The 26,522-nt window shown below is 51.6% G+C and overlaps 8 protein-coding genes across 8 annotated transcripts; 5 read left to right on the top strand and 3 right to left on the bottom strand.

The window, feature by feature from the left end:
* Positions 1–311: 311 nt before the first annotated feature.
* Positions 312–1,923, top strand: UV8b_07954 (uncharacterized protein; the record flags this gene model as incomplete). Its single annotated transcript, XM_043145451.1, has 5 exons — positions 312–349; positions 427–593; positions 662–1,602; positions 1,808–1,861; positions 1,912–1,923. 5 exons carry the CDS (start codon positions 312–314, stop codon positions 1,921–1,923), a joined length of 1,212 nt encoding a protein of 403 aa, XP_043001386.1.
* Positions 1,924–2,801: 878 nt separating this feature from the next.
* UV8b_07953 (uncharacterized protein) lies at positions 2,802–4,278 on the top strand (the record flags this gene model as incomplete). The annotated part of the gene is made up of 2 exons (XM_043145450.1): positions 2,802–2,891; positions 2,968–4,278. The coding sequence occupies 2 exons, from the start codon at positions 2,802–2,804 to the stop codon at positions 4,276–4,278; spliced, it is 1,401 nt and encodes a 466-aa protein (XP_043001385.1).
* Positions 4,279–4,824: 546 nt separating this feature from the next.
* UV8b_07952 (uncharacterized protein) lies at positions 4,825–5,666 on the top strand (the record flags this gene model as incomplete). The annotated part of the gene is made up of 3 exons (XM_043145449.1): positions 4,825–4,851; positions 4,989–5,234; positions 5,325–5,666. The coding sequence occupies 3 exons, from the start codon at positions 4,825–4,827 to the stop codon at positions 5,664–5,666; spliced, it is 615 nt and encodes a 204-aa protein (XP_043001384.1).
* A 1,036-nt stretch (positions 5,667–6,702) lies between these two features.
* UV8b_07951 (uncharacterized protein) lies at positions 6,703–7,140 on the top strand (the record flags this gene model as incomplete). The annotated part of the gene is made up of 2 exons (XM_043145448.1): positions 6,703–6,793; positions 6,863–7,140. The coding sequence occupies 2 exons, from the start codon at positions 6,703–6,705 to the stop codon at positions 7,138–7,140; spliced, it is 369 nt and encodes a 122-aa protein (XP_043001383.1).
* Positions 7,141–8,347: 1,207 nt separating this feature from the next.
* On the bottom strand, positions 8,348–9,031 carry UV8b_07950 (uncharacterized protein; the record flags this gene model as incomplete). The annotated part of the gene is made up of 1 exon (XM_043145447.1): positions 8,348–9,031. The coding sequence occupies one exon, from the start codon at positions 9,029–9,031 to the stop codon at positions 8,348–8,350; it is 684 nt and encodes a 227-aa protein (XP_043001382.1).
* Positions 9,032–15,622: 6,591 nt separating this feature from the next.
* UV8b_07949 (uncharacterized protein) lies at positions 15,623–15,946 on the top strand (the record flags this gene model as incomplete). Its single annotated transcript, XM_043145446.1, has 2 exons — positions 15,623–15,846; positions 15,910–15,946. The coding sequence occupies 2 exons, from the start codon at positions 15,623–15,625 to the stop codon at positions 15,944–15,946; spliced, it is 261 nt and encodes an 86-aa protein (XP_043001381.1).
* A 2,460-nt stretch (positions 15,947–18,406) lies between these two features.
* On the bottom strand, positions 18,407–19,999 carry UV8b_07948 (uncharacterized protein; the record flags this gene model as incomplete). The annotated part of the gene is made up of 1 exon (XM_043145445.1): positions 18,407–19,999. The coding sequence occupies one exon, from the start codon at positions 19,997–19,999 to the stop codon at positions 18,407–18,409; it is 1,593 nt and encodes a 530-aa protein (XP_043001380.1).
* A 941-nt stretch (positions 20,000–20,940) lies between these two features.
* On the bottom strand, positions 20,941–26,143 carry UV8b_07947 (uncharacterized protein; the record flags this gene model as incomplete). The annotated part of the gene is made up of 4 exons (XM_043145444.1): positions 20,941–21,982; positions 22,100–23,034; positions 23,090–23,408; positions 23,937–26,143. The coding sequence occupies 4 exons, from the start codon at positions 26,141–26,143 to the stop codon at positions 20,941–20,943; spliced, it is 4,503 nt and encodes a 1,500-aa protein (XP_043001379.1).
* Positions 26,144–26,522: the final 379 nt, after the last annotated feature.

Here is a 26,522-nt window from a genome sequence, read left to right as displayed (position 1 = left end):
GACCATTGGCTGGCGAGACTTGCACTAACAGGCAGTTAAGCGCCGAGAAACCACCTGCCAAGGATGTCTGCAGTTATTGCGATTATGTAGAACGATGGCGTTGGAGCAACCATGAGCAACCATGGCCCCATTACCCAACAAGGGGGCAGGCTGCCGGTGTGGCAGCTGGGGAACAGACAACGGAGTACAAAACCTGACTCTCCGCTGGAAGGTCAGCAGCTCGCGATATCTGCTCCTTCCTCGTCGATGTTTCTTGGCGTCTGTCCGGCTTGTCATTGAATTCGTTCCGCCAACGTCAAGGTTTGGAAAAGATGACAGCCCTGATTGGCGAGGAAAATGTGGCTACACTGTGAGTCGCTTCTCCAATGGCTTGTGTGCAAAAAAACATCACTCTCATCAGCTTGTGCGTATGTGCGCTTTGATCAGATTTGGCGACGTGCACTACTTCTACGGCCCCGCAGACACCAAACCAAGGCATCATCGATTCGACAAGGGCTCGTACGTCTACCTCTTCGAGAATGCCAGTGACAGACGCTGTCGCATTGAGATAGCCAACCAGCCAGGCACCGTTGACCAGGACGCCTTCGACGGGTGTAAGGCGCCTTCCAGTTGATGGGATCGACCTAAACATCTACGTAGGCTAAAGTTGCAGAGTTTCCAGTTCTCGATCAAGCACATGTACGATACTCGTACAAACAGCATTGCACAGTATCTCTCACGGTTGGAGATACCGCAGGTCATGATGGGTGGCATCTTCCGACGTATGACCCCAGAAACGAAAACAAATATCACTACAGGCTGGATTCTCTGGACATATACTTTTGGACACAACAAGATGCCTTGCAATTCGTCAACGGCGTTAGAAGAGTCCTACCAGCCAGTCAAGTTGAAGTCCTGGACGAGCCTTGCCTGCCGCATGGCATGAGCTCAGTTGTTCAGAGACTGGAGAATGTGGCGATTTCTGATCCGCAATACGGACATGATCTTCTGATGTCGCAAGTTTCTACTTCGCAAACCAACATTGGAATTACGCCAGCGAGCCTGCCGCCGCCGCCGCCGCCGCCATCTGCCTTTTCTCCCATGGCATATAATCCGGCGGCTCCGGCGGCGCCCGAGACGATTTATCATCGGGACAAGACGCCGCCACCAGATGAGGATCCTCTAAATCCCTTGGCCGTTGCCGTGGTCAATGACTATCAAAAGCAGCCCTTTTCGCCAGGATTTCCTCCACAACCGCAGCATCTGGGTGCTGCAAGCTCTGCATTGGCTCCCAGAGGCATCAACAGCTCGGCGGGGACGCCCCCTCATTTTGCGGGACCTCCTGGGCGGCTAGGTGTACAGAGAGCTGTGACAGTACCTGCGACGACTACTGGCTTGGGTTTTTCTGAATTAAACAGTGCTTATGGATCTGCAGTATCCTCAGGGACAGCAGCACCGCCGCCGCCGCCGCCGCCGCCGCCGCCACCACCATCATCATCGTCGGCCATTTCTTCCTCTCAACAACGAGGAAGTCAGGACTATTCCATTCATCAGCAATTTTATCAGCCAACCGAGGCCGAGAGTGTTTCAAAGAAACAGTATCAGTACCAGCCGAAGACGGAAGTACGGGGGAGATTGGAAGAAAATGCTGGTCGATTAGAGAGAGGGGTCTCGGGTATGCTCAAGAAATTCGAGAAGAAGTTTGGATGACGCAGGAGGAGAGCGAAATGGAGCTGCCGGAGCTGGCCAGACTGTTGTTGCGTGCACTACTCCGTAGTAGAAGAGCATCTGTTTCTGTACTGCCAGACTGCCGGACTGACTGTCTCAGGGTTTTGGGGCCCAGCCTGCTAAGCGGACACCAGCCCATTTAACGGGCATGCCGGTACGTGATCCCTCCCCAGCGGCTAATTCTTCATTCTGATTGGCGGGAAGGAGTACCCGTAGGGCGATTTGCGATTTGTCGAAAGGCAGAGCTTGTCCTGCGTTAGACAAGGAATATAGGAAGGGGGTAGGCACTTGAGGTAGTATCCGTACTCCCAGCCGTATTCCAAAGGGGGTTTATTTTCCAAGGTGCTGGTTATATATACCTGCTTAGACATCAATTCCAACACGCGTTCATGTCTGGTCGTCTAAATGTAGGGTTTTAAAACTTGGCATGCGACTGCAAGCGTATTGCCAAAATCCGGAGAAGGACAACAGTGGCAAAATCCTCGAGTCATTCGACCTATCACGTTGCGAATATCCTCTTCATGGAGGCTCATTGACTTTCAGCTAATAAGGTATCGAGGCTTTTACGCGACAAGCAGAGGCCCACAAGGGGACGCCGAGGGGCATTATAATACGAGACTTTTTGTTGCGTGTGGGCTGCCAACACAGGGCGGATGGACGTACCTGGACCTTCCACGCAACTGCCCAAGGTACATAAGGTAGACCTGGTGACAACACCAGCCCTGCCTCTACCTGATGAATAACATATGTAACATGTATGCAGGGTTGGTCGTCTGCCTGGTGCTTTGTTACTCAGCTTACTGTCTTCCCAAGGATGCACTTTTCAAAAATGATATCCGGCTGACCACAGCACCAGCCTTCCTCGGATACATATAATTGGCGGGCCTGGGCCTGCCTGGTGCCTGTTACTCAGCCTACTACTCCGTACTGTCTTCCACAACCTGATCCCCGCTCCCAATCAAGCAGACAAATCCCAACGGGAACCGGTCACACACTGCCATTGATGCTTGCTGGTTGATACTTGGCAGCTACATCCAAAGGGCCAAGATAAGCCATGTAGCATTCTCCTTCCCAAGCATCAAGTATTGGAGAGCATGGGTCTCCCAACTCGGAGCCTTTGGGTCTTGGCAAACTCGCACCACTCCACCCGTCGAGACCTCAATAGCAAGAGCGTCACCTTTATTGTATGCTGACCCGAGTTGTGTTGTGTATGTCTCCATCTTTTATAATTTTTTTTCACTCTAACTTATTGATCGGCAGATTATCGTGGCTGCAATTGTTGCTGTCGCTCTTTTCTCCTATGCTGCTGTTTCGCTGCTCAAAGGACGGCAGCGACAGCTTCACGGCCAAGACTCGATCAAGAATGAGGGATGCTCATTCTTCCAAGCCTTGAAACGCAGGCGTATTAGTCGCTATCACCAAGCCTCGGCCGACAATCTCGATGGAGCCAACACTTCGCATCCGCTCGGAAGATCGGCCTTATCGCCGAATGCCTTGAACGAACGTCAAACATCCCGACGGACGTCACATCCAACGATCCTTGGAAACGCTTCCCATGTGCGAAGTGGATCTTCTGTCGATAGGCACACTTCGGTCAGGTCTGTTATGACGCTTCCCGTCTACTGTGCCATCGCAGGAAACAATGAGCAGGTATTGGGTAGGGAAGGTGAAAGAGATGGAGTCGACGTCATTGTTGATTTACCCACGGCGGAGGAGGAAGAGGCCCTCAGAGAGGAAGAGATGGAGACCATTTATCAGCTCCGGCTCGTGAGACGCGCACAAAACGCCGAGCGCGAAGAAATGCGGCGGCAGAGACAAGCGGCCCGGCAGCATGGCAGTGCCTCGGCAAGTGTCGGAACTCAGTCCCGTGCCACGAGCAACTACAACCACATCGAGAATCTTCGTCAAGATCTCAGCCGTGTTCAAGAACAGCGACAAAGGGCCGTCCCTAGCGTATCTTACGCAGACCTCGGTGTTGCGCGGCACGACGGGACTCGGATTCGCGCAAACAGTAATGAAAGCGAGCGCATGGGCCTGCTGTCAGATGCTGCTAGCATTGCCGTTTCCGCCCGTTCAGATGCTCGCTCGTCCAGGCTTCATCGACGAGAGCCCAGTGCAATTTCACTCGTCAGTGTTGACAACGACACGCATCCCGTGCCAGTCTCTACGGCGCGAGTATCTTCTCGATCGAGCACCCCTCGGTTGTCGAGCGGTGAATTTCAGTCTGCACCATCGCCAGAGATTGCGGAAGCCGACTTAGGAGTTGAGCCTCTTTCTCCGCCAGAGTACGAAGATATCTCTCTCCATAACGGTGGAAGGGGACTCGAAGCGACAGAGACTCCATCAAATGGACCACCGCCATATCATTTTGTCTCTGCCACTCGCGCACCGCCTAGCTCGAACACGGCGTCAATCTCCAATAGTTCACTATCGAGCGAGGGAGAAACTGCGTCTATCCAACAAGCCTCGAGAGACTCTAGTGCATTGACACGATTGCCCAGTCTGCGACTTTCTGCACTACCAATAATCACAATAGAACGAACGAACGAAGAGTCTCCCATTCAACCATAGCAAGCTTTATTTGAGATAGAGTGGATAGCCAATCGACTCGCAATGTTGTGCGCCGACAGCTCGGCGTTTGGGGCGACAATTCGTCTTGTCCGCGTTCCATGGTCTCCAGTGCAAACGAAGGAAATACTCGCACTGTCCAAGCGTCCCAGAGCCCATCGCGAATGCTTTATGCCACCATACAGACGTTGACCTTCCGACCCTTCCCTCATTATGTACAGTGCAGGTGGCTGAAGTAGATGGCGTCATAAACCTCGAAAACCACTTCGGAATTCTAGAGGCGGACCCGCACCGCTCCCCGCACTTGCTGATGTTTCCGACACTGTTGTGCGCCAGAGATGGATGTAGTCGACAAATCAAATTCTACTTTACATCGAATCAGACCTTGCTTTCTGAGTCTTGGGCAGAAGGGACGCCCCCTGTACTTTCCTTGAACCATCAATGAATCTACAAGAGCTCCGCTTGTCCTTGTTCCCCCCAACTTCTCTCGTTCCTCCTACTCCATGTTCCATTCAAATCCGGTCCATCTTCATTTCAACAAACGCAACCATGGCCCCAAAAATTGCCATTGTTTATGTACGTGCTTGCAGACACTTGGCTACGTATTTGTATTATTTCGCAGCTTTAGCTGGCCTCCTCCTAACACACAATAAAGCTTCCAGAGTCCAATGATGTTGACCTCGCTAACAACGGCGCCTACTTACTTGTTGTAGTACTCGATGTACGGCCACATTAGGCAGCTAGCCGCGGCCGAAAAAAAGGGTGTTGAAAAAGCTGGCGGTACTGTCGATATGTACCAGATCCCCGAGACTCTCACAGATGAAGTTCTGGCAAAGATGCATGCGGGCCCCAAGCCATCTGATGTCCCCGTGCTGGACAATCCTGCTCTTCTTCAACAGTATGATGGCTTTCTTCTCGGCATACCCACCCGATACGGTAACTTCCCTGGCCAGTGGAAGGTATGAATGCCATGAACACCTCGAGGACCACAAAAGTCATCACCATTGTCGTCGGCCCCCTCAAACCGTGCAGGCTAATGGTTTCCGTAGGCTTTCTGGGACAAAACAGGTGGCATCTGGGCATCTGGTGGATATCATGGCAAGTATGCTGGCATCTTTGTGTCTACTGGCAGCCCGGGCGGTGGCCAGGAGTCTACCGTTATTGCAGCCATGTCTACTTTGGCCCATCACGGAATCATCTATGTCCCTCTCGGTTACGCCAAGGCTTTCCCTCAGTTAACCGACATGAGTGCGGTGCGTGGCGGTAGTCCTTGGGGCGCCGGCACCTTTGCCGGTGGTGACGGATCACGCCAGCCAAGCGCCCTCGAGCTCGAAATAGCGAGTATTCAGGGCGAGAGTTTTTGCCAAACCCTGGCAAAAGCTACCGGCTGACTGCATAGTGCGACTAACCGACGAGGGCACCAACGAAAGCCGTCAAGGGTGGGGATGCTACAGCGAGTTTCAAGACCACTGCAACTTTCGCACAGGCCAAGCCCTTCTTCCTTTGCGGTCCATTGAAAAGAGTGAAGGGCATGGATGGCCCTTGCGGTTTGCAGACTAGATAGTCAGGAATGACAAGGCAAAGAAAAGTAGCCTGAAAGACATGCTTAAAATCATACGAATAAACGCACTGTGGCTCCCCATCACTCACTATTGTTGCGTCACAGAAGGTTACGATAACAATGCAATCTAATACCGCGGAAATGCTGCTAAACGATAAGTTAATGCGGATAATAGCAACGGAGCGCAGCTTTCAATAAAATGGCATTGCGAGAAACTGTAGATAAAGAAAAAAAAAGATAAAAAAAAAAAAGGAACCCCCGATGCAATTTAGATGAAGGAGAGGCTCCAAAGCCTCGAATTTAATAGTTCGCCGGCGTTGTCTTCTGGCAAAAGGTCACCATTGCGAACACAGAGAGTCGACATACTCATCACCAAGTCCACTGCAGGATCCGCATTGGCATCGGAACCCATAGCAGTCGTACAACATCTTAGGTGTTCGATCCCCGTAGGATATCTTGAGCTCCTCACCTGCCGCAACGTGGTTGGCCCTGACTGTCAGTACTAAACAGCCCACGTCTAGGTCGAACCTATGGTCGATGCTTTGGGACGGGTGACATGCGTGATTGAACCGTGACGCTACTGGAAATAAACCTGCTTCGTTTCCTGCGACAGCAAAGCTTGTAAGTGTAAGAATGGGCGCTATGGTGAATGAGCGATGCGGAATCATTCTAAGCCGGTGATGTGTGTGTTTGTTTCGCAGACATGCCTGGCGTCGATGCTAGCATATCTCGACTTACCAGTTCGTTTTCCAGATTGCTTCCAACATAGATATCCCAGGCTTTAGAAGCTGGTTTGCATAAAGGCTCAGCGCTACTTCCTTGTCTCGCTCATCCAGCTTTGCAAACTCAACAAAGATATGGTCACGATGAGCAATGAAAAGGGGTCGTTCACGCAAAATGACGTCTCCTTTGCTCAGATCCTTGGTGGCGAATGCTCCAAGACCTGCTACCTGGGATGTTCTTATCTCGAACGATTCGTTTTTAAAGAGCTCGATTGACCATGAATCTACTAACGCGGGACAGCAGGGCAGGACCGCTTGCTCGACCAAGGCAGAGGCCGCACAGTCTTCGACATGGTTTCTCTCCCCAAGATTCGGATGGCACGCCTGATCGACGTCGTTTTCGGGGCCGTTTGTCGTGGAATGGCGCATCTCGGGAGGCATGTGGTCGGTAGGAGGAGCCATTTCCCCTCGGGCAGCCGAACAGGGTTCGTTTGCATGATTTGCCGTCGTGGCAGTTTCGCCATCCTGCACGTGTCCGACGTCGAGGCTGCTTTTGCAAAGCTCACCTCGCAAGCCCTGTGAAACTGCGCTCTCTGGCGATACCAGGGCGACAGCAAATCGTTCTGCACGCTGCAGCGGCATCTCGTTGTCTGGACAGGCGCGAAGAAGGAGCGCCATGACGTGACGCGGCTCTCTCTGTTGAAGAGACAGTAATTACGGCGAAGTCGGGACCGTATGGGCAAAGGCTCTGTTGAGACCGTCTCTCTGCTCTCGCAGCCATAGGTCTTGGCGCGGCCTCTTCTCATGCAGTAGTCCCCGGGACTAGAAATTCTCGATCTACACGATGATGAATATTTAGCAACCTAGGAGGACATCAATTGCCTGACTGAGAGGTTACAAGGCTGACGAAACGGTGTAATGAGTCGACGGCGGGTATTCGACGCGCCGGAATAGCGTAGTGGCATGGAACGCCGGGTGCTTGGGGCGCGATGCGTATATGACGAGTGCCCCCCCTTCCCTCTCCGTGGAAGGGTGTATGTGGTTACCTCGCTGCAGATTTTCGTGCATCTATCTCCCGCAGGTATGCGGCGTGAAGTGGCGACCTTGGGAAGTGATTGCGCTGCGCTGCCTCTCGCCTTGTGCGGCAAAAGTCCCGGCCACGCGGGGCGATTGACTAAAGGTAGGAAGGGAATATGTACTAAGAATACACATGCATAACAGGAAAGGTAAGGAGCCCTGTCCGGTTTAACGGAGACTGATGGCATTGAAAGGCCTGTTGCGCTCCTGACTGAGCACAATCTGAGGGCGAGGGATGTTGAGAGGTTCTGGAGCATCGCAAGCCAGCACCATGGTGGTCGTCATGGCCCAACAGTTTTTGTCATTGTTTTCAGGCCCAAGCAGATAGCCGAGCAATGGTCTGCGAACCTCCTCCATTCACTGGGAAAAGATCCCTCGTGCTCCAATGCCGTCATCCGCCCGAGTTACCCAATGAATTCAACGCCCGAGTTGGGTATGTCTTTTACCCCCTTGCAAAATCCGACCGTATCGACCGATACTTTGAGAACTAGACTCTATCCCACGGCGCAACACGAAGTAGAGCAGCAGAGCAACCTTTTTCTTCTTCTTCTTTTTCTTCTTCTTCTTCTTCTTCTTCTTCTTCTTCTTCTTCTTCTTCTTCTTCTTCTTCTTCTTCTTCTTCTTCTTCTTCTTCTTCTTCTTCTTCTTCTTCTTCTTCTTCCTTCTTCCTTCTTCTCCCCCACCCCCCCCCTGCCCGGTTTGGAGGTGGGATTCACATGGTAAGCCTTTTCCGCGGTCGGAGAGGGCAGTTCCCCCGACAGCTTGGACATCGCAGACAGCTAGGCTTGGACCACACTCGCCGGCATCTGCAGATCCAAAGGTCGCGGCCGGTCCTTGTGGTCAGGCAGTCGAACGGGGCGTAGAGGCCCTCGCTCACGCCGCACTCGATGCAGAACCGCCGCAGCATGACTTGCCGGTCCGTACGAGCATCCGGCTGCCTGTCCTTGACGACGAGGCCCCGCGCATTGACCCATGCCGATTGGGGCTGCAGCATGTCGAACTTGTCGGGGGATCGAACCCGGAAGCAGATGTAGCATTCAAAGTTGCCGGGTCGGAAGTCGGGGCCTTTCTCCCTGGGGCGGTGCTGCCGGAAGTCCTTGGCGGCTCGCATGATGAACTGGGCCTTGTCCGTCGCGCTGGACAGTCTGTACGGGTTTATTGTGCGCAGGAAATACCGGTTCATGGTGGACAGGTGGATGAGCGTCTGGTAGTCCAGGTGGGCAAAGACCATGCGCTGGAGCTCTGGAGGGAGCCGCTCTATCAGGCAAGGCGGGTTGCCAACGGGGTTGAAGCGCGCCGCCGAGGAGTACGGCAACTGCTGCAACTGGGTAAAGGGGGTAGCGTTACGTTTCAAGGTCAAATGGCTGGGGGTGGTTCTCGGTGGTGCCAGCAGCATGCTGATGGGAGTTGAGCAAGATTGACCGAGGCAAGAAAGGCGGCGAGACTGAAGATTAAAGATTTCCGCAGCAGGTTGCAGACTCGCGCGGAGAACTTGACTTTACTTTCCAGGTTAAGTCAATTCCAAACAGCATTCAATGCTGCGTAGCCTTTTTTTTTTTTTCGCGCTTCCTTCTTTCTTTCTCTTTTGGCCCGTGGACTCCTCGGTAACGATTGCGATTATCGTGTTCTTGGGTAGTAGTAAGAAGTAAATGGCTAGGAACTGCAACCGCAACCGCAGTGGCTCACAGCAAAACCCCGGACAAAAGGCAGGACGGCGATGGCACATTCGGGATGATGGTGATGGCGGAGAAACGAGAGGTCAAGCGGAATGAGACTCGGTACTTGTTAGATTCATCGGGAACAAGAACGCGTTTGAGACAAAGTACGGCTCGGTCTGGACAGTGGGCCTTGACTGAATAGTCATGTCCGGCATGCATGCAGGCATACTAAAATGATAGACGCCGAAGGAAGGCAGAGGCAGCATGGGGGGCTCCGTTGTGATGTGCCAAGGATATGGGCTTCCAATGGGCCTGTGGTTATGTCTTGCAGTTCAGTTTGTGTGAGAAACCAGCTGTGATTAGCATTGTATTTCCGTAACCCGCCCATGCATGGGGGTTTGGGTGGGGGAGGGGGGGGAGAAAGCCCATCATCTGCAAGGTTGACTTTCCGGTTTGCTGCCTTGAGAAAGCGCCCCCGTCACCCCTGATTTGCACAATATGCCGGTGCCGGTAGTTGTGGCCAGCCCAGCCCAACCAACGCAACGAACCTGGCTGGACCGTGTGTGTGTGTGTGTGTGTGTGTGTCGTACACGGGACAGAGGGCTTTGCCTGACAGCTTGGATCTGGACCATGCATCCGGATACCTACCTCCTGGGTGATGCGGTGATGCGGTGATGCGGTTATGCAGGAGGTTTGATGGCTGCATACGGAGTACCACGCAGCTCGATTGTACCAAGCCCAGCGCAGACAAGAGAGGGCAACGTGGAGCGCGACTTGCGCGGCCGTGTACTTTGCAGAGACGCACACACGGCCCCTGAATATGCGCAGCTTTGCATGGCCTTCGCGGTAAGACGCGGTCCAAAAGGTCAAAAGAGGCCAGCATGGCGGGCTTTGTCGAATGACAAATCACATTTTCAACCAGGCGCTTGGGCAGTCGAGCCATGACACGTTCCATCTCGATTTTGATGCCAACCGTCTAGACACAAACTGGGTCAAGGTATGGAGCACGGAGTGACTTAGTTGCGGCTTCGTGAGTCGTGTGGGCGATGCCTCGAGCTGCGCCACTAGCGAACAGGCGTGCTCGACGCTTCAGGGCGGGTTCGTGCGAAAATACTTTTGTGTTGGGGAGGTTCTACTGATTGAGCTTCTAAAGTGGCAGAAATTATCGTACGTGGCAAGAAGCAATATTGGTACGTGCAGTCTGCGGTGGCGCGTTTTCGACATGGCTGTGCTGTTCAATGCGTATGAGCATGGAAGGAGGCGTGTGATGCCGTGGTGAGGTTTGGCGGGGTTGAGGAAAGAACTGGAGCATTGAGTTCTGTGCGGGGAGAGGTTACTGTGCGGCAAGGAGAACTGGGGGCTTCTCTGCGGGGTTTCCGGGGGCTCGGGTTTGCGTAAATACGGGCTTGGCTACTACGAGACTACTACTACGGAGTACTCCGTGTACCTACCGCAAAACCTGGCGCCTTGCCAGAAGTAGCAAGGTTGTGTTGTATAGTGCGTATAGCACGTACCTGACCAGTAGTGATGTTTCATAAGAGCGTCCCACAACTCTAAAAACCTTATTTACGATGTCCCGCGCTAGCAGGGGCCTCGTACACGTCATGTAATGGGTAATGGGGCACACTTGGCCAAAGAGAGGATAACGCCGATATGGGGGATTTTTTTTTTTCTCGCAGAAACCGAGGTGCTAACTGCGATGCGATGGCGTCTCTCGGGCCTCGGACTCTGCCCTATCATGTCGGCGTTTCTCCCGTCCGAGAGAGCGAGTTGCAATGGCAAAACGCCGCGCGGCTGGCCTTGGCGTGTTTCTTCTTGGATCCCGGCCCAGGTTGCGCTGCGCGTCTTTATGGCGTTTCGCTCCAGGGTCAGGAGTGCAAGGCAACGGCCTCGACCCCATCTTCACACAAAGTCGAGTGTCATCTGAAAAAGGGGCGCGCCTCGACTTGGCGTTTCTACGACTGGCTGGGCTGGGGGAAACGGGCCACGGTGACTGCCAGCCACGAGCAACCTACAATTGCCCGTTTCCTATCGCACATGTACATCTATGTCATGGTCGAGTGACGTACGAAGTAGCGAATGAAAAATGGCCCAGAGGCAAAATTGCTTCGTCCAGCCCCAAAAGAAAAAAAAAAAAAAGTTATAAAAAAAAAAAAAAAAAAGGCCGGGGATGGGGGCGGAGAGTCCTTGTTTTCACGACAGGACTTGGGGGAACATGGTGCGGGTGTGGCGGCAGCGTTTTGGCAACTCCTCGATATACCGACTCGGCGGTAATGAGCAGCCACCTGTTCCTGTCGGACCTGTCTGGGCCTTTACAAGCAGAAGCTGCCTTTAATTGTTGCATTGCTTGTGGTTGCAAGGGCCTGAACCCGAGTCTTCTGCACGTTGCACGTTAGCCGTTGCCTGGCTTCAACCGCCATGGAGACACGTGCCATAGAGGCTTGCAGGCACCACCGGCAAGCACAATTGGGCTCGTCTTTCCCATCAAGGAGCTGCTGGCGCAAAAAGAGGAGGAAGAATCAGAGACCGAAGCCCGTCGTTTGGGGAGAGAACACTTGGACACCCCTTGCTTGTTCCACAGTGGATTCTAGATGATCTGCCAAGAGAAGAGCTAGACGTCACATCCCGTGTTAAACCCATGTCCAGAGTACCCCGGGCTCTTGACGGCTGCTCCATAGCAGGCACCACAAGCGGGGAAAGCTGGACCAGACATCATCAATGGGATCTATGTAGTGACGCCGAATCCGTGGTGGTGGCGCCACCAGCGCTCGCTTTTTCTTGTTTCGGTGATGGGTCATCCTGGGCGACTTCTTCCCCCTTCCGGGCTACGTATAGACGAACGATACGAATCCTCAACCTGTTAATTAGCAAAGGGCTCTGTCCACTATACACGCTGAAAAAGTATAATTATAGCGGCGCTTTTCGCCATCTTGCCCAGCAGAAGCAAGGATAGCCTTGCGCACTTTTTACCTTGTAAACCCTTGGTTTTTTTTCCATCACCCCCGGGAGGTTTATGCTAGCTCGCCCCGCTTAGTGCGATATCCCATCCTTTCAAGTCGCGCACAGAAAGCGTCAAATCACTTCCCCATATTTGTATTTCACAAAACCTACAGCACGCCGCCATGTACGCTGCTCTAGTCGTCCTCTTAGTCGCCGTCTTATCCCCGGCAGCGGCACAAAAGTTCGCCTCAGGGAAACACAACATGTGCTTTAGACCCGACCGGGAGCTAGGCAAACAGCCAGTGATATACTGGACGGGCGGTTTATGCGACGATTGGTGGCCTTCGGCGGTTATCTGGGGCGTACGGCTCTACCCGACGATATGCTGCAGCAACCCAGAAGGATACCAGAAACATTTTGATGTTATACAAGATGGCAATGCTCTATGCCAATACTGGAATTTTATAGGCACCTCCCGTCACTTGTTCTCAAAAGTCTGGGAGGAGGAGAATCGAGTATTTAGCGTTTCTGTGATAGACGCTCCGTTCAAGATGAACACAACACAAACCCCGGGGGTTTATTACTGCATAGCAGTATGAAACTGGACGCACGGGACGCGCTGGGAAGGAAAAGTCAAAAACGAGTACTCGGCTGTTGACGGCTGCTCCGTAGCTTGATATCGGGGATCTACATACTAGTGATGGACGCCGAGTCCGTGGTGGTGGCGGCGTCACCAGCGCATTCTTTTTCTTTTTTCGGTGATTGGTCATCCTGGGCAACTTCCTCCCCTTCCGGGTTACGTATAGATAATGTAAAATCATTGCCTTGCTCATCTAGCAAAAGCTCCATCACTTATACAGGATTAAGCAGAATATATATATACACATGTAGCTATGTATAACGGCGCTTTTCGCCCTCTTCCCCAGCATAAGCAAAGACATTCTCATGCACCCTTTGTCTTGTGAACCCTTTGTTTTATGACCCTCGGTTTTCATCACCCTTAGCTTTATCGCCCTTAGTTTTAAACACCCTTCGCTGGCTTACCCCCCACCCCCGCTAAGTGCGATACCCCGGCCTATAAAGTCGCAGAAAGTCATATAATATTCACAAAACCTACAGCACGCCATGTACGCAGCGCTAGCCGTCGTCCTCTTGGCCGCCATATCCCCGGCAGCGGCACAGAAGTACGCCGCAGGCAAAAACAACATCTGCATCAGAGGCGACTCGACGGTGGGGACTCAGCCAGTGATACTATGGACGGGAAATCCCTGCGCGAATATCGACTGGTCTCCGGTGGTTCTCGCGGGCATATCGGTCACCCCGACAGTATGCTGCGCCAACGTCATAGCATATTCGAAATACTTCGGCGTTATACAAGATGGCGCCGCCGAGTGCAGCTACCGGAACAATTTAGGCTCCTCCACTCTCTTGATCGCGAAAACCTTTGATGATTCGAATATAGCGTTCGATATTTCTGTCAAAAGAGCTTCTTTCGGGCTGGACACATCAAAAACCCCGGGATTTTATTACTGTTTAGCCATATGAGAGACTGTAGGCACGGAATGCGCTAGGAAGGGGAAAGTCACGAACGAATGCTCCGTACGGAGTACTCGGTAGGAATGGAGGGTAACCGCGACTGTTTCAATGTTTCAAGAGGGTCTCGAGGATAAGACAGGCAACATTGGTTGCACGTCAAGAGCAGATGTGCAAACTATTCGTCACTATTTCATGCAGATTCCTTTCGATTGTGCCGTGACCATAGTCCTCATAATGAAAGCCTTTACGCATGACGTATCGAGAAAATATAGGTGGACATGACCGGGGACCATGAATCAATTGAAACCACATTGCATCTTTTGGCACTATCGACTCACCCAGCTCGTTCACCACCACGCACCGCCACGCGCCCATCAACACATCAGCCTGCGGTCAACTCTGGGATGCCCCCAAGTGTCGCCTTTTCCAAATTCGGAGCAGTTTCCAATTATTCGTCATCCAGTACAGAATTTTCCAGCGAGGCACTGCTTAAATACGCAGAGCCGTAGGTTATTGCTTACTGCTTCCTCCGTGCAAAGGGGGGTGGGGCTGATACAGTGCAAATTCTACGAGCCCGTACCGTCTACCTTTGGCTCGCCTTGGGTACCTGTGGTGCCTTACCTTAGGTAAGCCAACTATCGCAGTACATGAAGCCCAGCCCAATAAAGCTGGCATAATTCCCGGCGCTTTACGGGAATCGTTCACAACGGGATGTATCGCGCTAGCAGGGGCCGCTTACGTGCCCTATAAAAGGAATAGTTGCCAAGAAACTGCGCCAATTCTTTTGGCGCGGTCTTTCGAAATTGGCGTTCAACATTGCTACTGCAGCAATAGCTGCAACGACGCTGCCGCAATAGCTGTAGCAAGTCAATATAGTAGCTATATAGAGGTTATTCTACATTGATACTTACCTACTATATCGCTATATATATTGCTAGCTGGTAGGCGTATTGCTCACATGTTGTCTATAAAAATGCTAGTGACAAGGATACCGACAAGTACAAACTATCCCCCCCCCCCTTTATTTTATTGTCATTTGTTATCGCGAGGCGTACTCGAGTGCGTCAGGCGCACTTACTTGGATCACGGCCCAAGTTACTAGTGCAACACCAACCGTGAAAGTCCTAACCCAGGAGGTAGCTAGTCCTGTCTCGGAGGTAGGTACTGGCGGAATAGCCACATGCATGGTCCAGAAAATGGCTGGACCTGCATCGTCCGCCAACAGCTGCCATTTTCGCTTGCCCCTGGAATGCCCTGACGCGTTGCATCGCAAGCTGGGATTCTTGGACTGCTTGAGGAATTGCGAGTTTCGCGCCCCAGGCTCAGGTGCCTTGCACCTATCCAAGAAGCTTCGAGCCCCACAACACCAAACGGTTGTCGGGTTGCATCGGCTCAACATGGCTCCAAACGATGCGAGTGTGAGTGCCTCGACGGATCTTGAGAGCAGTCATCCAGTCGCGACCTATTCAGGTACTGTCATGGCAAAGTGATGACTTTTCTTCCTGCAAGTCCACCTAGAGGGTTTCCATAAGCAAGACGGACGTCCAGCTGCATGCACTCCGTACTCTGTGCCAATCCTCGCAGGCTGGCCATGTATGTATCACTTCGGGTCTGTGTAATCAAGGGGCTGCTTCGTTCATCGAGCCATAATAATAAGAAGAATGATGCTCATACGTTTACTACATAAATCCCTCCAGCGTAACGTCAACCCGCCTTTCGCGGCCAGGGGCACAAGTTGCAGCGTCCATTGACTACCGGCCGCTTCATCACCCCTAGCTAGCATCGCCAAATCGCCAATCCTGTTACATAGCATTGTTAATGCCGGTAGCATCACTAGTATCGGCAGTGCGAGAATGTACGTCAGAGTCGGGTTCAACGTGCTACATGGAAGCTTAATTCGAGACCACCCGACCTCCTGTGACTTCGACGCTTTCCGTGCCTCTTGGAAATATCACCCGGCAGCCGCTTGGAGAAAGCTTGCCAGGGATGGTGCGTCTCAACCAAAACTTCGTAGAAATGCATCAATAACGGGACTGCAGATGCGCAAGACGTCGCATCTGGGGATTTCTTTGGATGAGTGAGTGAGCGCCATCTCGGATTCGCCCTGCGATAACCACATGTGGCTGACGAGCGATTGTAGACAATCGAACAAGAGGGTCAGCATGAGCTTATCATGATGAGGACACTTTTCAAGGAGAGCACCGTGCATCAATGGTCAAGCGACTACGGAGTAACCTGTTGTTAGCCCATTAGGACCAAGAAACTCGGGCCGCGCTTGTTGGTTAAGGTGTCTCGCCAATACCCAAAACGCGCGGAAGAAGGAATTGATTCAGTAAGCTATGGAGAGAAGAAAGATCACGGGTGACAACTTTGCGTCTTTTGCTACAAGCCTTCAACTCCGTTGAAAAAAAAAACAAGTAATGGGTAAAGGGTTTTCGCCAGACGGAGCCGTTTACAGGCAGGAAATCTGGGGTGGCATCGCGTGATCAAGGAAGTCCTGACTGATGGTCAAGCTGAACCCGATACGCTTAAGCGTCCCCCCTGCGGGTTAAACGGCGCCACCGCTCATGGCACTCACTAGAGTGTCATGAACACTACCGGAATAAAGATGTTTTCGATACTAGACGAGAAAACCCCCTTAGCCGCAAACAGGTGGCAAGTGTCGTTTATGCTGTGGGGAAATTGGGTTTCTGCATCTTGACCCCAAGGCGAGGAGTGCGAGCCCAAAGATGCAAGCCGTCGACACAGGCTACATGCAGCCGCAGCCCCGGGCGAACAAAGCGCAAGGGGTCAATCAAAATACGCACTCCGTTGAGAAGCCAGTGCCGTTTCATGGCGGCGGGCGCCAAAGCCTCGTCCGCTGTGTTGAGCCTTGTGCTGCAAGGACAACCCTTTTGTAGCTCTAGCCGCCCAATGCTATCCAAAAGAGCTGCTACTTCCGCTGGTAATTGGTGTTCTTCCAGGCCCAGAAGCAGTCTGGTTGACCTGATAAAAATCGAGACCATGCCATGCCGTTGCGGTTGATGTACTGTCAGCCGATCATGCAACGCGAACTGGCCCAGCAACCAAACGTTCACGGCCCGAGTCCACAAAGCACAAAGCGGCCTAGGTGGACGGGAACACTCAGTCGACCCCGTCGAATTGAAACAGTTGCGGGCGTTTCGGCAATGACACTGCCTCGCCGCCACCAAGTTTCTGATTTTGCCATTCTCGCTGCCCCGCATGATGGTGTCAGTCTCCGGAGGAACAGTTGAATGTGCCATGGTTCCAATGTCGCGGCTGCGCAACCGTGCCGCAGTCAAGACGCTGCTGCATCTTGCTCGTCGATTAGTATCAGAATCGTTGTTCCATGACAGGGCTGTAGACTTGCAGTTGACTCTTCGTGACTTCCGTCAATAGATTACCCGGGACCTTCAAGTACTCGGTAGAGACGTGCTATTATGATTCCTTTCCTCCGAACAGGCTGGAGATGACGACTGGGGCGCTCAGATGGCTAAAACGACAACAAGGCGTGCCTTTTCAGACTATGCGCGACTGTTGCAAATCTTGGTAAATTCCGCAATCATCTGCAACCAAGGCCGACGCGTGAGCTTGTAACCCGTCGACCCAACCAACGACATGTCTTTGCACGCGGCAACAAGTATGCTTCTACCCTTTGCGAGCATACGCAGGCACGAGAATTGTTTTGACACACCGCAGGAGGGTCTCGTTGACGAAGCGTCAATCAATTCCGGTATCCGGGCTCCTTTGCTTAGACGGCGAAAGGACAGGGAGCACGATGGGCGCCGTGGCTTCCCAAATATGACTGCTTCAAAGATAGACAAGTCTGGCATGCAATCAATTATTCTGGAAAAAAAAAATTCCCCAGCGCGTTGAACAAACAAAGGTCTACATCAGGGTTTGACGTAAATGTATCGGATCCTGCCTCTGCCCCAGGTATTTTTTGAAACGAAGAGGCTGCTGAGTGCGGCAAGGCTAAGACCCTGCCCTCTCAAGTAGAGCCATTGAAACGCCCAAGTCAGGCGCTTGGAGTTTCAGGGTATGCAAATTTTGAGCATGCTGCGTGGACTGAAGTCTTCGTGGACTGAAAGGCTTGGAGGTTGTTGGCGGTCATGTCGTGGGAGTCGCTCCCGTGTACGACATAGTCGGCGAGACCACTACATTTTGCAGCAGCCGAGGTCACCCACTCCGTCATCGACCTAATGGTTTCTTAACCCTGAAACCAGGTTATGCCGTCGTATATATATGTATATATATATAATATATATATGTCTTTCTTTCCTCTTTTTTTGGTGCCCAACGCTTGGACGACATTGTTCTGCTGATTCTCGTCCTCGACCCCCAAGATTAGGCAGATACAACTGAAGGTGTGGATTGCCTCTGCGGAATGACATGAAGATTGACAAACATCTTGATCATCACCTCGGGCCAGCGTTATCGGGTTTGAAGTTGGGGTAGGATAGGCAAATGATATCCTCCCTTGGGAGGTCTGAAGCCGTCTCTGTCAGATGAATACCTACTCAAAAAGTAGCGCTAGAGAGCCGTTTGATATGAACACCTTTCCCTTTGATACCAATTGTCCTTGATAACGCCATGTCTGAGATGCTCTTGCGCCATTACACCAGCCAGTGCCGCATCTAATCCCAATATCTGATTTCTCCGTCAAGACCTGCTGAAGCTACCTTGCTGGTCTCTTGGGGATGCCATTTGACACAAGTGACCGCCTGGCTGCCTGCTCGAAGCTTGTGATACATCTTGCAGGTCTTCCAGTCCCAAAAGCAGACGAAGCCACCAGAATCTCCCGAAGCCAAGAATTGGCCATCCGGGCTGCAGTCCAGATCTATGGCCAACCCCGCATTGTTGTGTCCACGGTAATTCTTCTTTCTGTTTTGTCGGAACTTGTCGTTGGCGCCGTAGACCAGGATCTGGTTATCAGAACTTTGGTACGCAACATACTTGCCACTCGGGTGCGAGGCTGCGTTTGTCATGGGATACATGTCCGGCTCAGCAATGTATTTGATGGGGACAGGGATATTATAATCCCAGGCGCGCAGGGACTTGTCATCCGACGTGGTCATGAAACGACGGTTCTGATCCACAAATGTAATGGTATTGATGGCGGCAAGATGATGATCGTATTCCTGCACGATTTCGCCGGGTGTTCGAATGTCGAACTGAACAATCTTCTTGTCTGACATGCCGGCCAGGAATTCGTTGGAGTGTTCGGGATCGGGGTTGAACTTGATCACATGAGGCGTCTTTCCCGTCGTAAACTTGTTGATGCAGGCGCCAGTTTCCGTATCCCACAGTTTCATCATGCGGTCGTACGACGCGGAAAGGAACTGTGTGCCAGATGCGTTGAAGCAGATGTCGGAAACAGCTTTCGAATGCCCTGAGTATGACCGTAACAACTCTTTGTCATGGTACACGTCGCGTATTCTGACCGTGGAGTCGGCGCTAGCAGACAGCAGCAGATGCCCTGAGTCAGGGAAAAAGCGCAAAGCAGTAACGGCCATTTTATGGTCCTTCCAGGCGTGTATCTGCTTCTTCGGTATGTAATTCGTTGTACTTCCGGGCTCCTTTTCCAGGTCGACTTCCAAGTCTTGGGGCACGTGCATGTACGATCGGCCCTGGTAATCAAATTCTGCTGAGCCATGAAAGGTGGTCGTCTCGTCTCCGAGTTCTTGAACCTCTTTTCGCCGTGCAAGGGCTGTATCAGGTGCTCGTAGGACCGTCCCGCTCTCAACCACATCTCCCTCGTCTTCTTCTACTACCTCGTGTTCTTCGTCGCTCGCAAGCTCTTCGCCCTCTTCCACTGTTTCGTATGCTGGCCGATTGTACCTGGCCCAGGGACCGACATAAGAGCCGGACCCTTCGGCAATGGCGGCATCTCCTTTCTTGTCGCGAGTGGCTCGAAGTCCTGCAGCCTGCTCTTTCAATGTTGCTCCAGTCCGGTATTCTCGGTCCGGTCCACCTTTCCGCTCGACTGCTCTGTATTTTGTTCTAAATGTATGTTCGCCTAGAAAGGTCTCTTCCGCATGTCCTGTGAGTATGTTTTTCCGCTTTGTCGTTATTGACTCGTCCTTGAAAGGATTTGCTGGGCCGAACTTGGGCCTCGACAAATCGTCCGCAGTATATGGCACCACGGCGTGGTCCTGTCCGGCTTGTTGCCGTACCACAAGTGCATCCTGGGGGGCCATGTTGGGCGGGTACTCGCCGAAATCCGCCATGGTCGTGACAGTAGAGTAAGGGTAAACGGATATGTAATGTTGCGGCAGTGGGCGTCGTCTAATCCGTGGTGGACAGAAAGTTTTCTATGGTCGCGCAACAAGTTTCCGTTTACCATGTAACAGGTTCGTGGGTGTATGTCAAAAGTTCTTTTGCGGTGCTCGGGCCTGATAAGCAAGGCATCCTTATCGTATCCCTGCGGAAACAGTCCAGTGACTTATCTCTGAACCGACTTGAACCACTGGCTAGGTCATGACATTTGATACTACAATAAAAACGTCGACACTACTTACCTGGCTAATAACTGTGTACCGAAAAATGCTTCCTTAAAAAAATTTTCTTTATCGATTGCTATTAGTACCTGATGTAAGTATTTGAATTTTTAGGATTCCACAACCAATACAACCTATGTAGTATTAGACACTCCTAAAACCCATGCAAAACAGCCACATACAGTAGATGAATTGGCAACCAGACTCGTGATAATTCAACTGGCTAAATGCTAGATTCAGTCCATACAGTAACGAAGCAAGGGAACAAGCAGTCAAGTAAGCTCAGAATCAACTTCATTCGTCGATATACTTTTCGGCTGGGAAAAGTGGTTCCATTGCAACCCGGGCCAATCTTTGATATTACCGTACGTCAGTGATATCACGGTAGAAGCATTCTTACGGCTCCTTTGATTAGCCTCTTAGACCACCCGCTCCCGGGTTGCAAGTCGAGATTACGATTTGGGTACTTGTACAATTGTGCGCCAGCTTATGTGTGATGCAATAATGAGCCCATGTCCTATTTCCGTGATGCATGAAAATGTCCTCCAAAATATATGTCCCGCCTGAACACCGACAACGTCAAGCAACTCAGAGGGAATAAACTCTTTACGAACGCCGATGAACCAGTTCATGCGCATAGTAACCCCGCTCCTACCCAACCCTCGAGGGACTCACTCGTCTCTCAACTTTCTCTTTCTTGATCGTCCAGACCCTCGTTCTCTTCGTCCTCGTCTTTCAGCTTCGAAAAGCTCACGCTTCATGTCCATCAAGATATCCTCTACTTGGTAAACCTCTGCCCGAGTGAGAGACAAGCCGCGCATCTGCTCCAGGTCATTACGCAGGGTTTCAATGATCGACATCTTCTCTTCTTCATTAGGGGCCGACCGTATGTTATCTTCCGCTAATTTCAGCTGCGCCTCGGACTTCGAGGCCGCGCTCAGCTCCGTGTCGATGGCCTCCGCCTTGTCAGACATACTTTGGGATGCAGCATTTGATTCCGTTACCAGCTGAGAAACAACCTCGTCATCGGTATCTCCGCTGTCCAAGTTAATGCAGAGATCAACGGACTGTCGCTCGGATTCCTTGCGCCTTATCTTGCGTTCATCAACAGCAGCCTGCTCCTGTCGCCTACGAAGGCCGCTCCTGGTTTCAACTCCCCCCGCTCGTTCGTTTTGGAAACCAGGCGTGGCAGGTGTCGGAGACTCTTGGACATCAATCTCAACAGAGCGTCGCCTCTTAATGCGATTTCCTCCATTCCTCGCCCCTCGCTTCCTCTTCCTGCGTGGAACACTCGAGGCGATGCTATGGGGAGGTTCAATTGGTGTGGACGGTACTACCTGGCTTGATATTTGTCGTGGTGCTGTTTCCGGTTTCTCTGGGGAAACAGTGGAATCGTCATATACCTTGTTGCATGCATGACGTTTGATTGGCCGAGAAGTAGATTGCAATGGCAGCGCAGCGTCTGTAGTTTCCTGCTTGATAAACTTCTCCACCCCTGAAGTAGAGCGCAGATTTGAATCAGTCTCGTCATCCCTCTTGACTTTTGCTTCCGCTCGTCTTCCAGATCGTCGTTCCGCGGATCTTGCTTCCGCAGATACCTGTTCTTCCATGCCGGCTCTTTGAAGAGCTCTTCTTGCGCGTGTGGTAACACCTACAACTGGTGCGGAGGTCGTAGCCTGATTTCTATTAGCTGTGACGGTTTCGGCGTGCTTGCTGTCCGCCGGAGTTTCAGCATTTGCAGGGGTGAGAGATTGACAAGAGACACGCCTGCGCTTTTTTGGTAGCTCATGAGATTTACTTGGTGATCCACTTGTACAAGGGAAAGCTGACGGCAGGTCTGCATATTCTGGCTGTTGGTGGCCAGTAGGAGATCCTGGAGGGGACGAAAACTCCCAACTTTCCATGGCGCCGCCCGCACGCGACCGAGACTGGATCTCCGAAAGTAGAGGGTATGGACGAGGCAAGAGTGGCGAAGATGGTGGGTCGTTGAAATCATCCATTTGAATGACCTCGCCACGTCTAGGAGTGGGCGTGGAAGTGATCGCGTCTTCAAAAGACTTGCTGCGCTTTGGAGTACTCTCTTGAATCTGTTCGCTGCTCTCAGATGGGTTAATCCGTTCCTTGCCTGGACCTGGCAAGCTATCTGAATCTCCCTGCGGGGTCGTTTGACCCTCAGAGAATAATGCGGTGGTTTCTCGCTGCCTTTCTCGAACCTCTTTCTGACGCTCAGTAAGGTGCTGCGAATCGTCCTGCGGAGGCGAAGACGATATGATGGGCTCAAATTGTATTTGCGAGTTGTTGTGTCGGAGGCGTGGTGTGCTCGCTCGTTTTGCTGAGCTTGTGATAAGCTCTGGTGTCCTCCTAGTTACAGCACGCCGTGGCATAGTCGTTACTGGAGATTGAGAAGACTCGCTAGCGTTTTCAGTAATTGATGCCAACGGCGGATTGATAAGAGCCGACTCTTTCTGCAGCGGGTTCAGGCATGGGGCACCATATTCACTGTGGGCAGTGAAATCAAGTGGTAAAAGCGCGTCGCCTTTGGATTGAATGGACGAGATGATTGATAACAAAGAATTCGCGTATCCTGCTGCATCCTCCTCATCATTAACAATGACGTTCCATAACGCCGCAGTTCTCTGAAGGATTATCGCTTGCGTGCTCTTGAAACCGGCCTCGAGGAGAAGTGTGATTTGATCTCTGTCCTGCTTCTCTAGCCGTCCTTGTTTGGCGATATGGCAACAGACGCGATCCCACAGAGTGATGGTCTTCAAGTCAAGGAAGTTAGTGAGGGCATCCATCATGACATCGGTGGTAACTTACAGTTTGGAGCAAGACAGACTTATGAACTGATGCAAGATGAGCATTCTTGTCCTCTATCCACACGCTCAATCCGCTTTCCAATTTGGTTACGGGTATTAGTCCAAACTGTGCCATGTTCTGTTCAGTGAAACGATCGATAGACTTCAACAGGGACATGGCGGTTGCAATTTTGTCGGGGTTTTCGCCGCAATTATTGTACAACCAATTCAAGAAATGGTTGCCGACTTTGTACAAGCTGTCCATAGGTTCAGTCAAGCCGCCCTTGCACAACATCGGTGGAGCCCCCCAAAGTTTAGACCTCGCCGCTTCCAAAACATGTCTATCACGGGGAAGTCTTGCGTCAGTGAATAGGCCATTCACAGCTTGACATAACAAGTTTGCCGGTTCTTCAACAGTGTCGCCAGTCAGGTCAAGGATTGCTTTGGCTAGTGGCTCCACAAATACTAGATAGCAGCCAGCATCTCCAAAGTTACTGGAAATATGCCCCGTCAAGGAACGAAATAACGCTAGCCAATGGCTTGATGGCATATCTGCGTGTGTCGTAAGACCTTGCTTGAGTAAAGACACAATTTCCTGGTATTCTGGTCCAAGAATCATGCTTGAATTGGGTTGGCTATCCGTCGACGCATGCTTGTCAACCCATAACTTGGCACACTCAGCCGCCAACGCCCAAGGCTCGAAACGTGATGGATGATATCGAGGTATTAGCCGCAGTAGCTCCGCTGCCATTTCGAATCGACCTTTGGCACTTTTGCCTTTCAAAAAGGGTTCAAATGTGGAGCGAAAGAAGCTCATAAGATCCATATCTCTGAATAGATCAGAGGAAATAGAAGAAAGCATGACGTACAGGTGATGCAACGGCATACGCACAAGCTCGCGAGGTTTCTCTGCTGGATATGGCTTCTGTAATGGCGTGGATGCTGGTTCAGAAGTGTTCGGTATGGCCATGGAAAGTTTCTTCTCCGTGAATGGTAGGATACCTAAGCCGTTAACCAGGAGTTGGATGAAGTTTGAGATGCTGGAAAGAAACTTCGCATTCGATGCATTTGACCGGGAAGCTTCTGTCGTCAACGCATTTGCTAGTAGTCGAAGAGCACAACCAACAAATTTGGTGGTATCATCGGACACTTTAATGTCCTTTGCGGAGGCGACCATGACGGAATGAATAAGGGCCTGCCACAGCCTGTAAACCAGGCTATCTTTATTGGCAAGATCGTAAAACTTCTGGAGAACAATTGGACCGACAGAGTCCAATACTTTGTCGCAATTTTTCCTTGTCCACTTGGAGTCAATTCCAGGCAGTTCATCTGATTTAACAGGAGGCATTTCCATTATACGATCTTGTCTCCATATTCGGGGCGTAGTTGCGTCGAGAAGGCCTACAAGCAATCTGGCTGCTTGCATGATTTCGTCTCCAAGGGTGTCAGATCTGTGATCAAGTTCGGCGAGTTGGCTTATGACTGGCTGGACCGTGACTTCCCACAGCATATCAGGGGTATATTTGCCGTTTCCGGGGGCGAAAGCGTAGTAGTATAAATTGCAGATTCCACCAATCACAATGTTTCGTAGCTTGATCGCTTCGTCTTGCTGTTTAGGGTTCGACTTCCTCCGTAATTGGCTAAGTAGAGGCTGGCAGAGAGTACCGATTGCTTTCGGGCTCAGCTTGGCATCGGAAACTGACATATAGACATAATGATTCCATGCGAAATTGGCTTCTTGTTTGGTCAAATTGTCCGTCATGTTGAAGGCAGACTGCACCAGGGTCATCCAAGGCCCATAATATTGCCATCGGTCAAGTGGACAACGGAGGAAGAGGATAACCACGCGCCAGATCTGGGGAACTGCAGAGCTAGACTGCTTCTCCTTGAGCATTCCTTGCAGTCTCTTGATGTAGAAATCAATATAAGCCTCATTGTCGTCGCATGCTTGAAATATATCGGTCACCTTTCGCAAAACATTTTTTTGCGATCGAAGGGCAAAGCCAGCCTCCGTTCCCAAGGTGATGGCTTGCGTGCGAATATCTCTTACTGAACTGAGCAAGTCGGTAAACAGATCCTTCAGCCAGTCACTGTGAGCTGCCATATGAGTCCGAGATTGCTTCACGAGGCGCTTGTAGATGTGTAGGCGGCTTAGAATAATACTCTTGCCTTTGAGGTGTTTCTCAATTCTATGCAAAGAATTCACAAGCCGGCCTACCCTATCAAACGTCATGACCTTGGGAGAAAAGTCTTGAAAGGCAACTACTTGCATGAGGTGCCTGATCACATCTTTTGGCAATTTTTCATCTTCGAATGAGCGGACAGAGTGATCTATGATGAAAATGCCGAAATCCACAGTCAAGGTAGCCGCAATAGCAGGAAAGTGAAGGAAAGTAGCCAACAACGTTAGAGAATGGTTGATTAAAGAGGAGTCGAGACTTCCGTTTCCTGCTCTGGTGGTGATGTCGCGCTGAATAAACTGCATGAATAAACTCATTTTCCCCTGCAGGGCAACGCGATCTGGGAGGTTGTTTGAGGCTTTGAGCGCTCGAGAGAGCATCATGTAGGCATCCAGCTTTGAATCCCGATCCGAGCCGGCCAGCTGTTTAATTGTCGAGTCGAGCATCTCGATTATGTTTACCGGCAATATCGGTCCATTGAGCTGGTTCGTTACGGAGGAAGTTAGGGGGTTCGGAGACGAAGTGGGCTTGAGAATACTCTTGACGGGTTTCGAAGTCGCTGATGATGGAGCAGGGAGAGGAGGGGACGACTTGTTGAGTTTCAAGCTGTTGTGATAAAAGGGCGCTTCCCGGTACTCTGTATGGGCCGACCACTCGACTTTTTTGCGGGTGCGGCTAGAGTTTGGGTTGGAGCTTGTTGCGACAGGAGTTGTGAGTGAATTCACGTTTGGGGGCGTTTGGAGACTCAGTTCGGGATCGAAGGCTAGGTTTCGATGCGCGACTGACTTGGGAGCAATGTCCACCCTGTCAGGAGCCTCGCGCGGAGGCGTTGGCGGCCGAGCTGGCAGCGATTCGAGAATATTGGTAGAAGGGGCCGAGGCTGCTGAAGATGCCATAACTGCTGCGAGGCAGCAGGGACAATCTAGAGAGCAAGTAATTGGCCGGTAATCTCAGAGAGAGCCATGTAGCGTCGTGCGATACAGAAACTGCCCGAGTCATTAGTATGGGCTGGCTGGTTGGAAAAGTACGGACGTATTGGGTGCAGGTAGGTTGAAGTGCGGGCGCGGAAGGCAAGAGGCGGTTGAACAAAGTTCGTCCGATGAAACGTACTTTGCAGATGGTTCAGGAGAAGCAGCAAATCGACAGGCGCGGTGTATGCAGGCTGTTAGACATGGAACGGCCGCGATGAGAGCTAGTTGGTGAAAAAAGGCAAGATGAATAAAAAGATAGGATTGCAGACGGCTCTCCCCTTCTTCGGCTTGAGAACTACGAGAC

Source organism: Ustilaginoidea virens, chromosome 7 (assembly GCF_000687475.1).
Source record: "Ustilaginoidea virens chromosome 7, complete sequence".
In the NCBI taxonomy this organism is placed as follows: domain Eukaryota; kingdom Fungi; phylum Ascomycota; class Sordariomycetes; order Hypocreales; family Clavicipitaceae; genus Ustilaginoidea; species Ustilaginoidea virens.
This window is presented reverse-complemented; position numbering and strand designations above follow the sequence as displayed.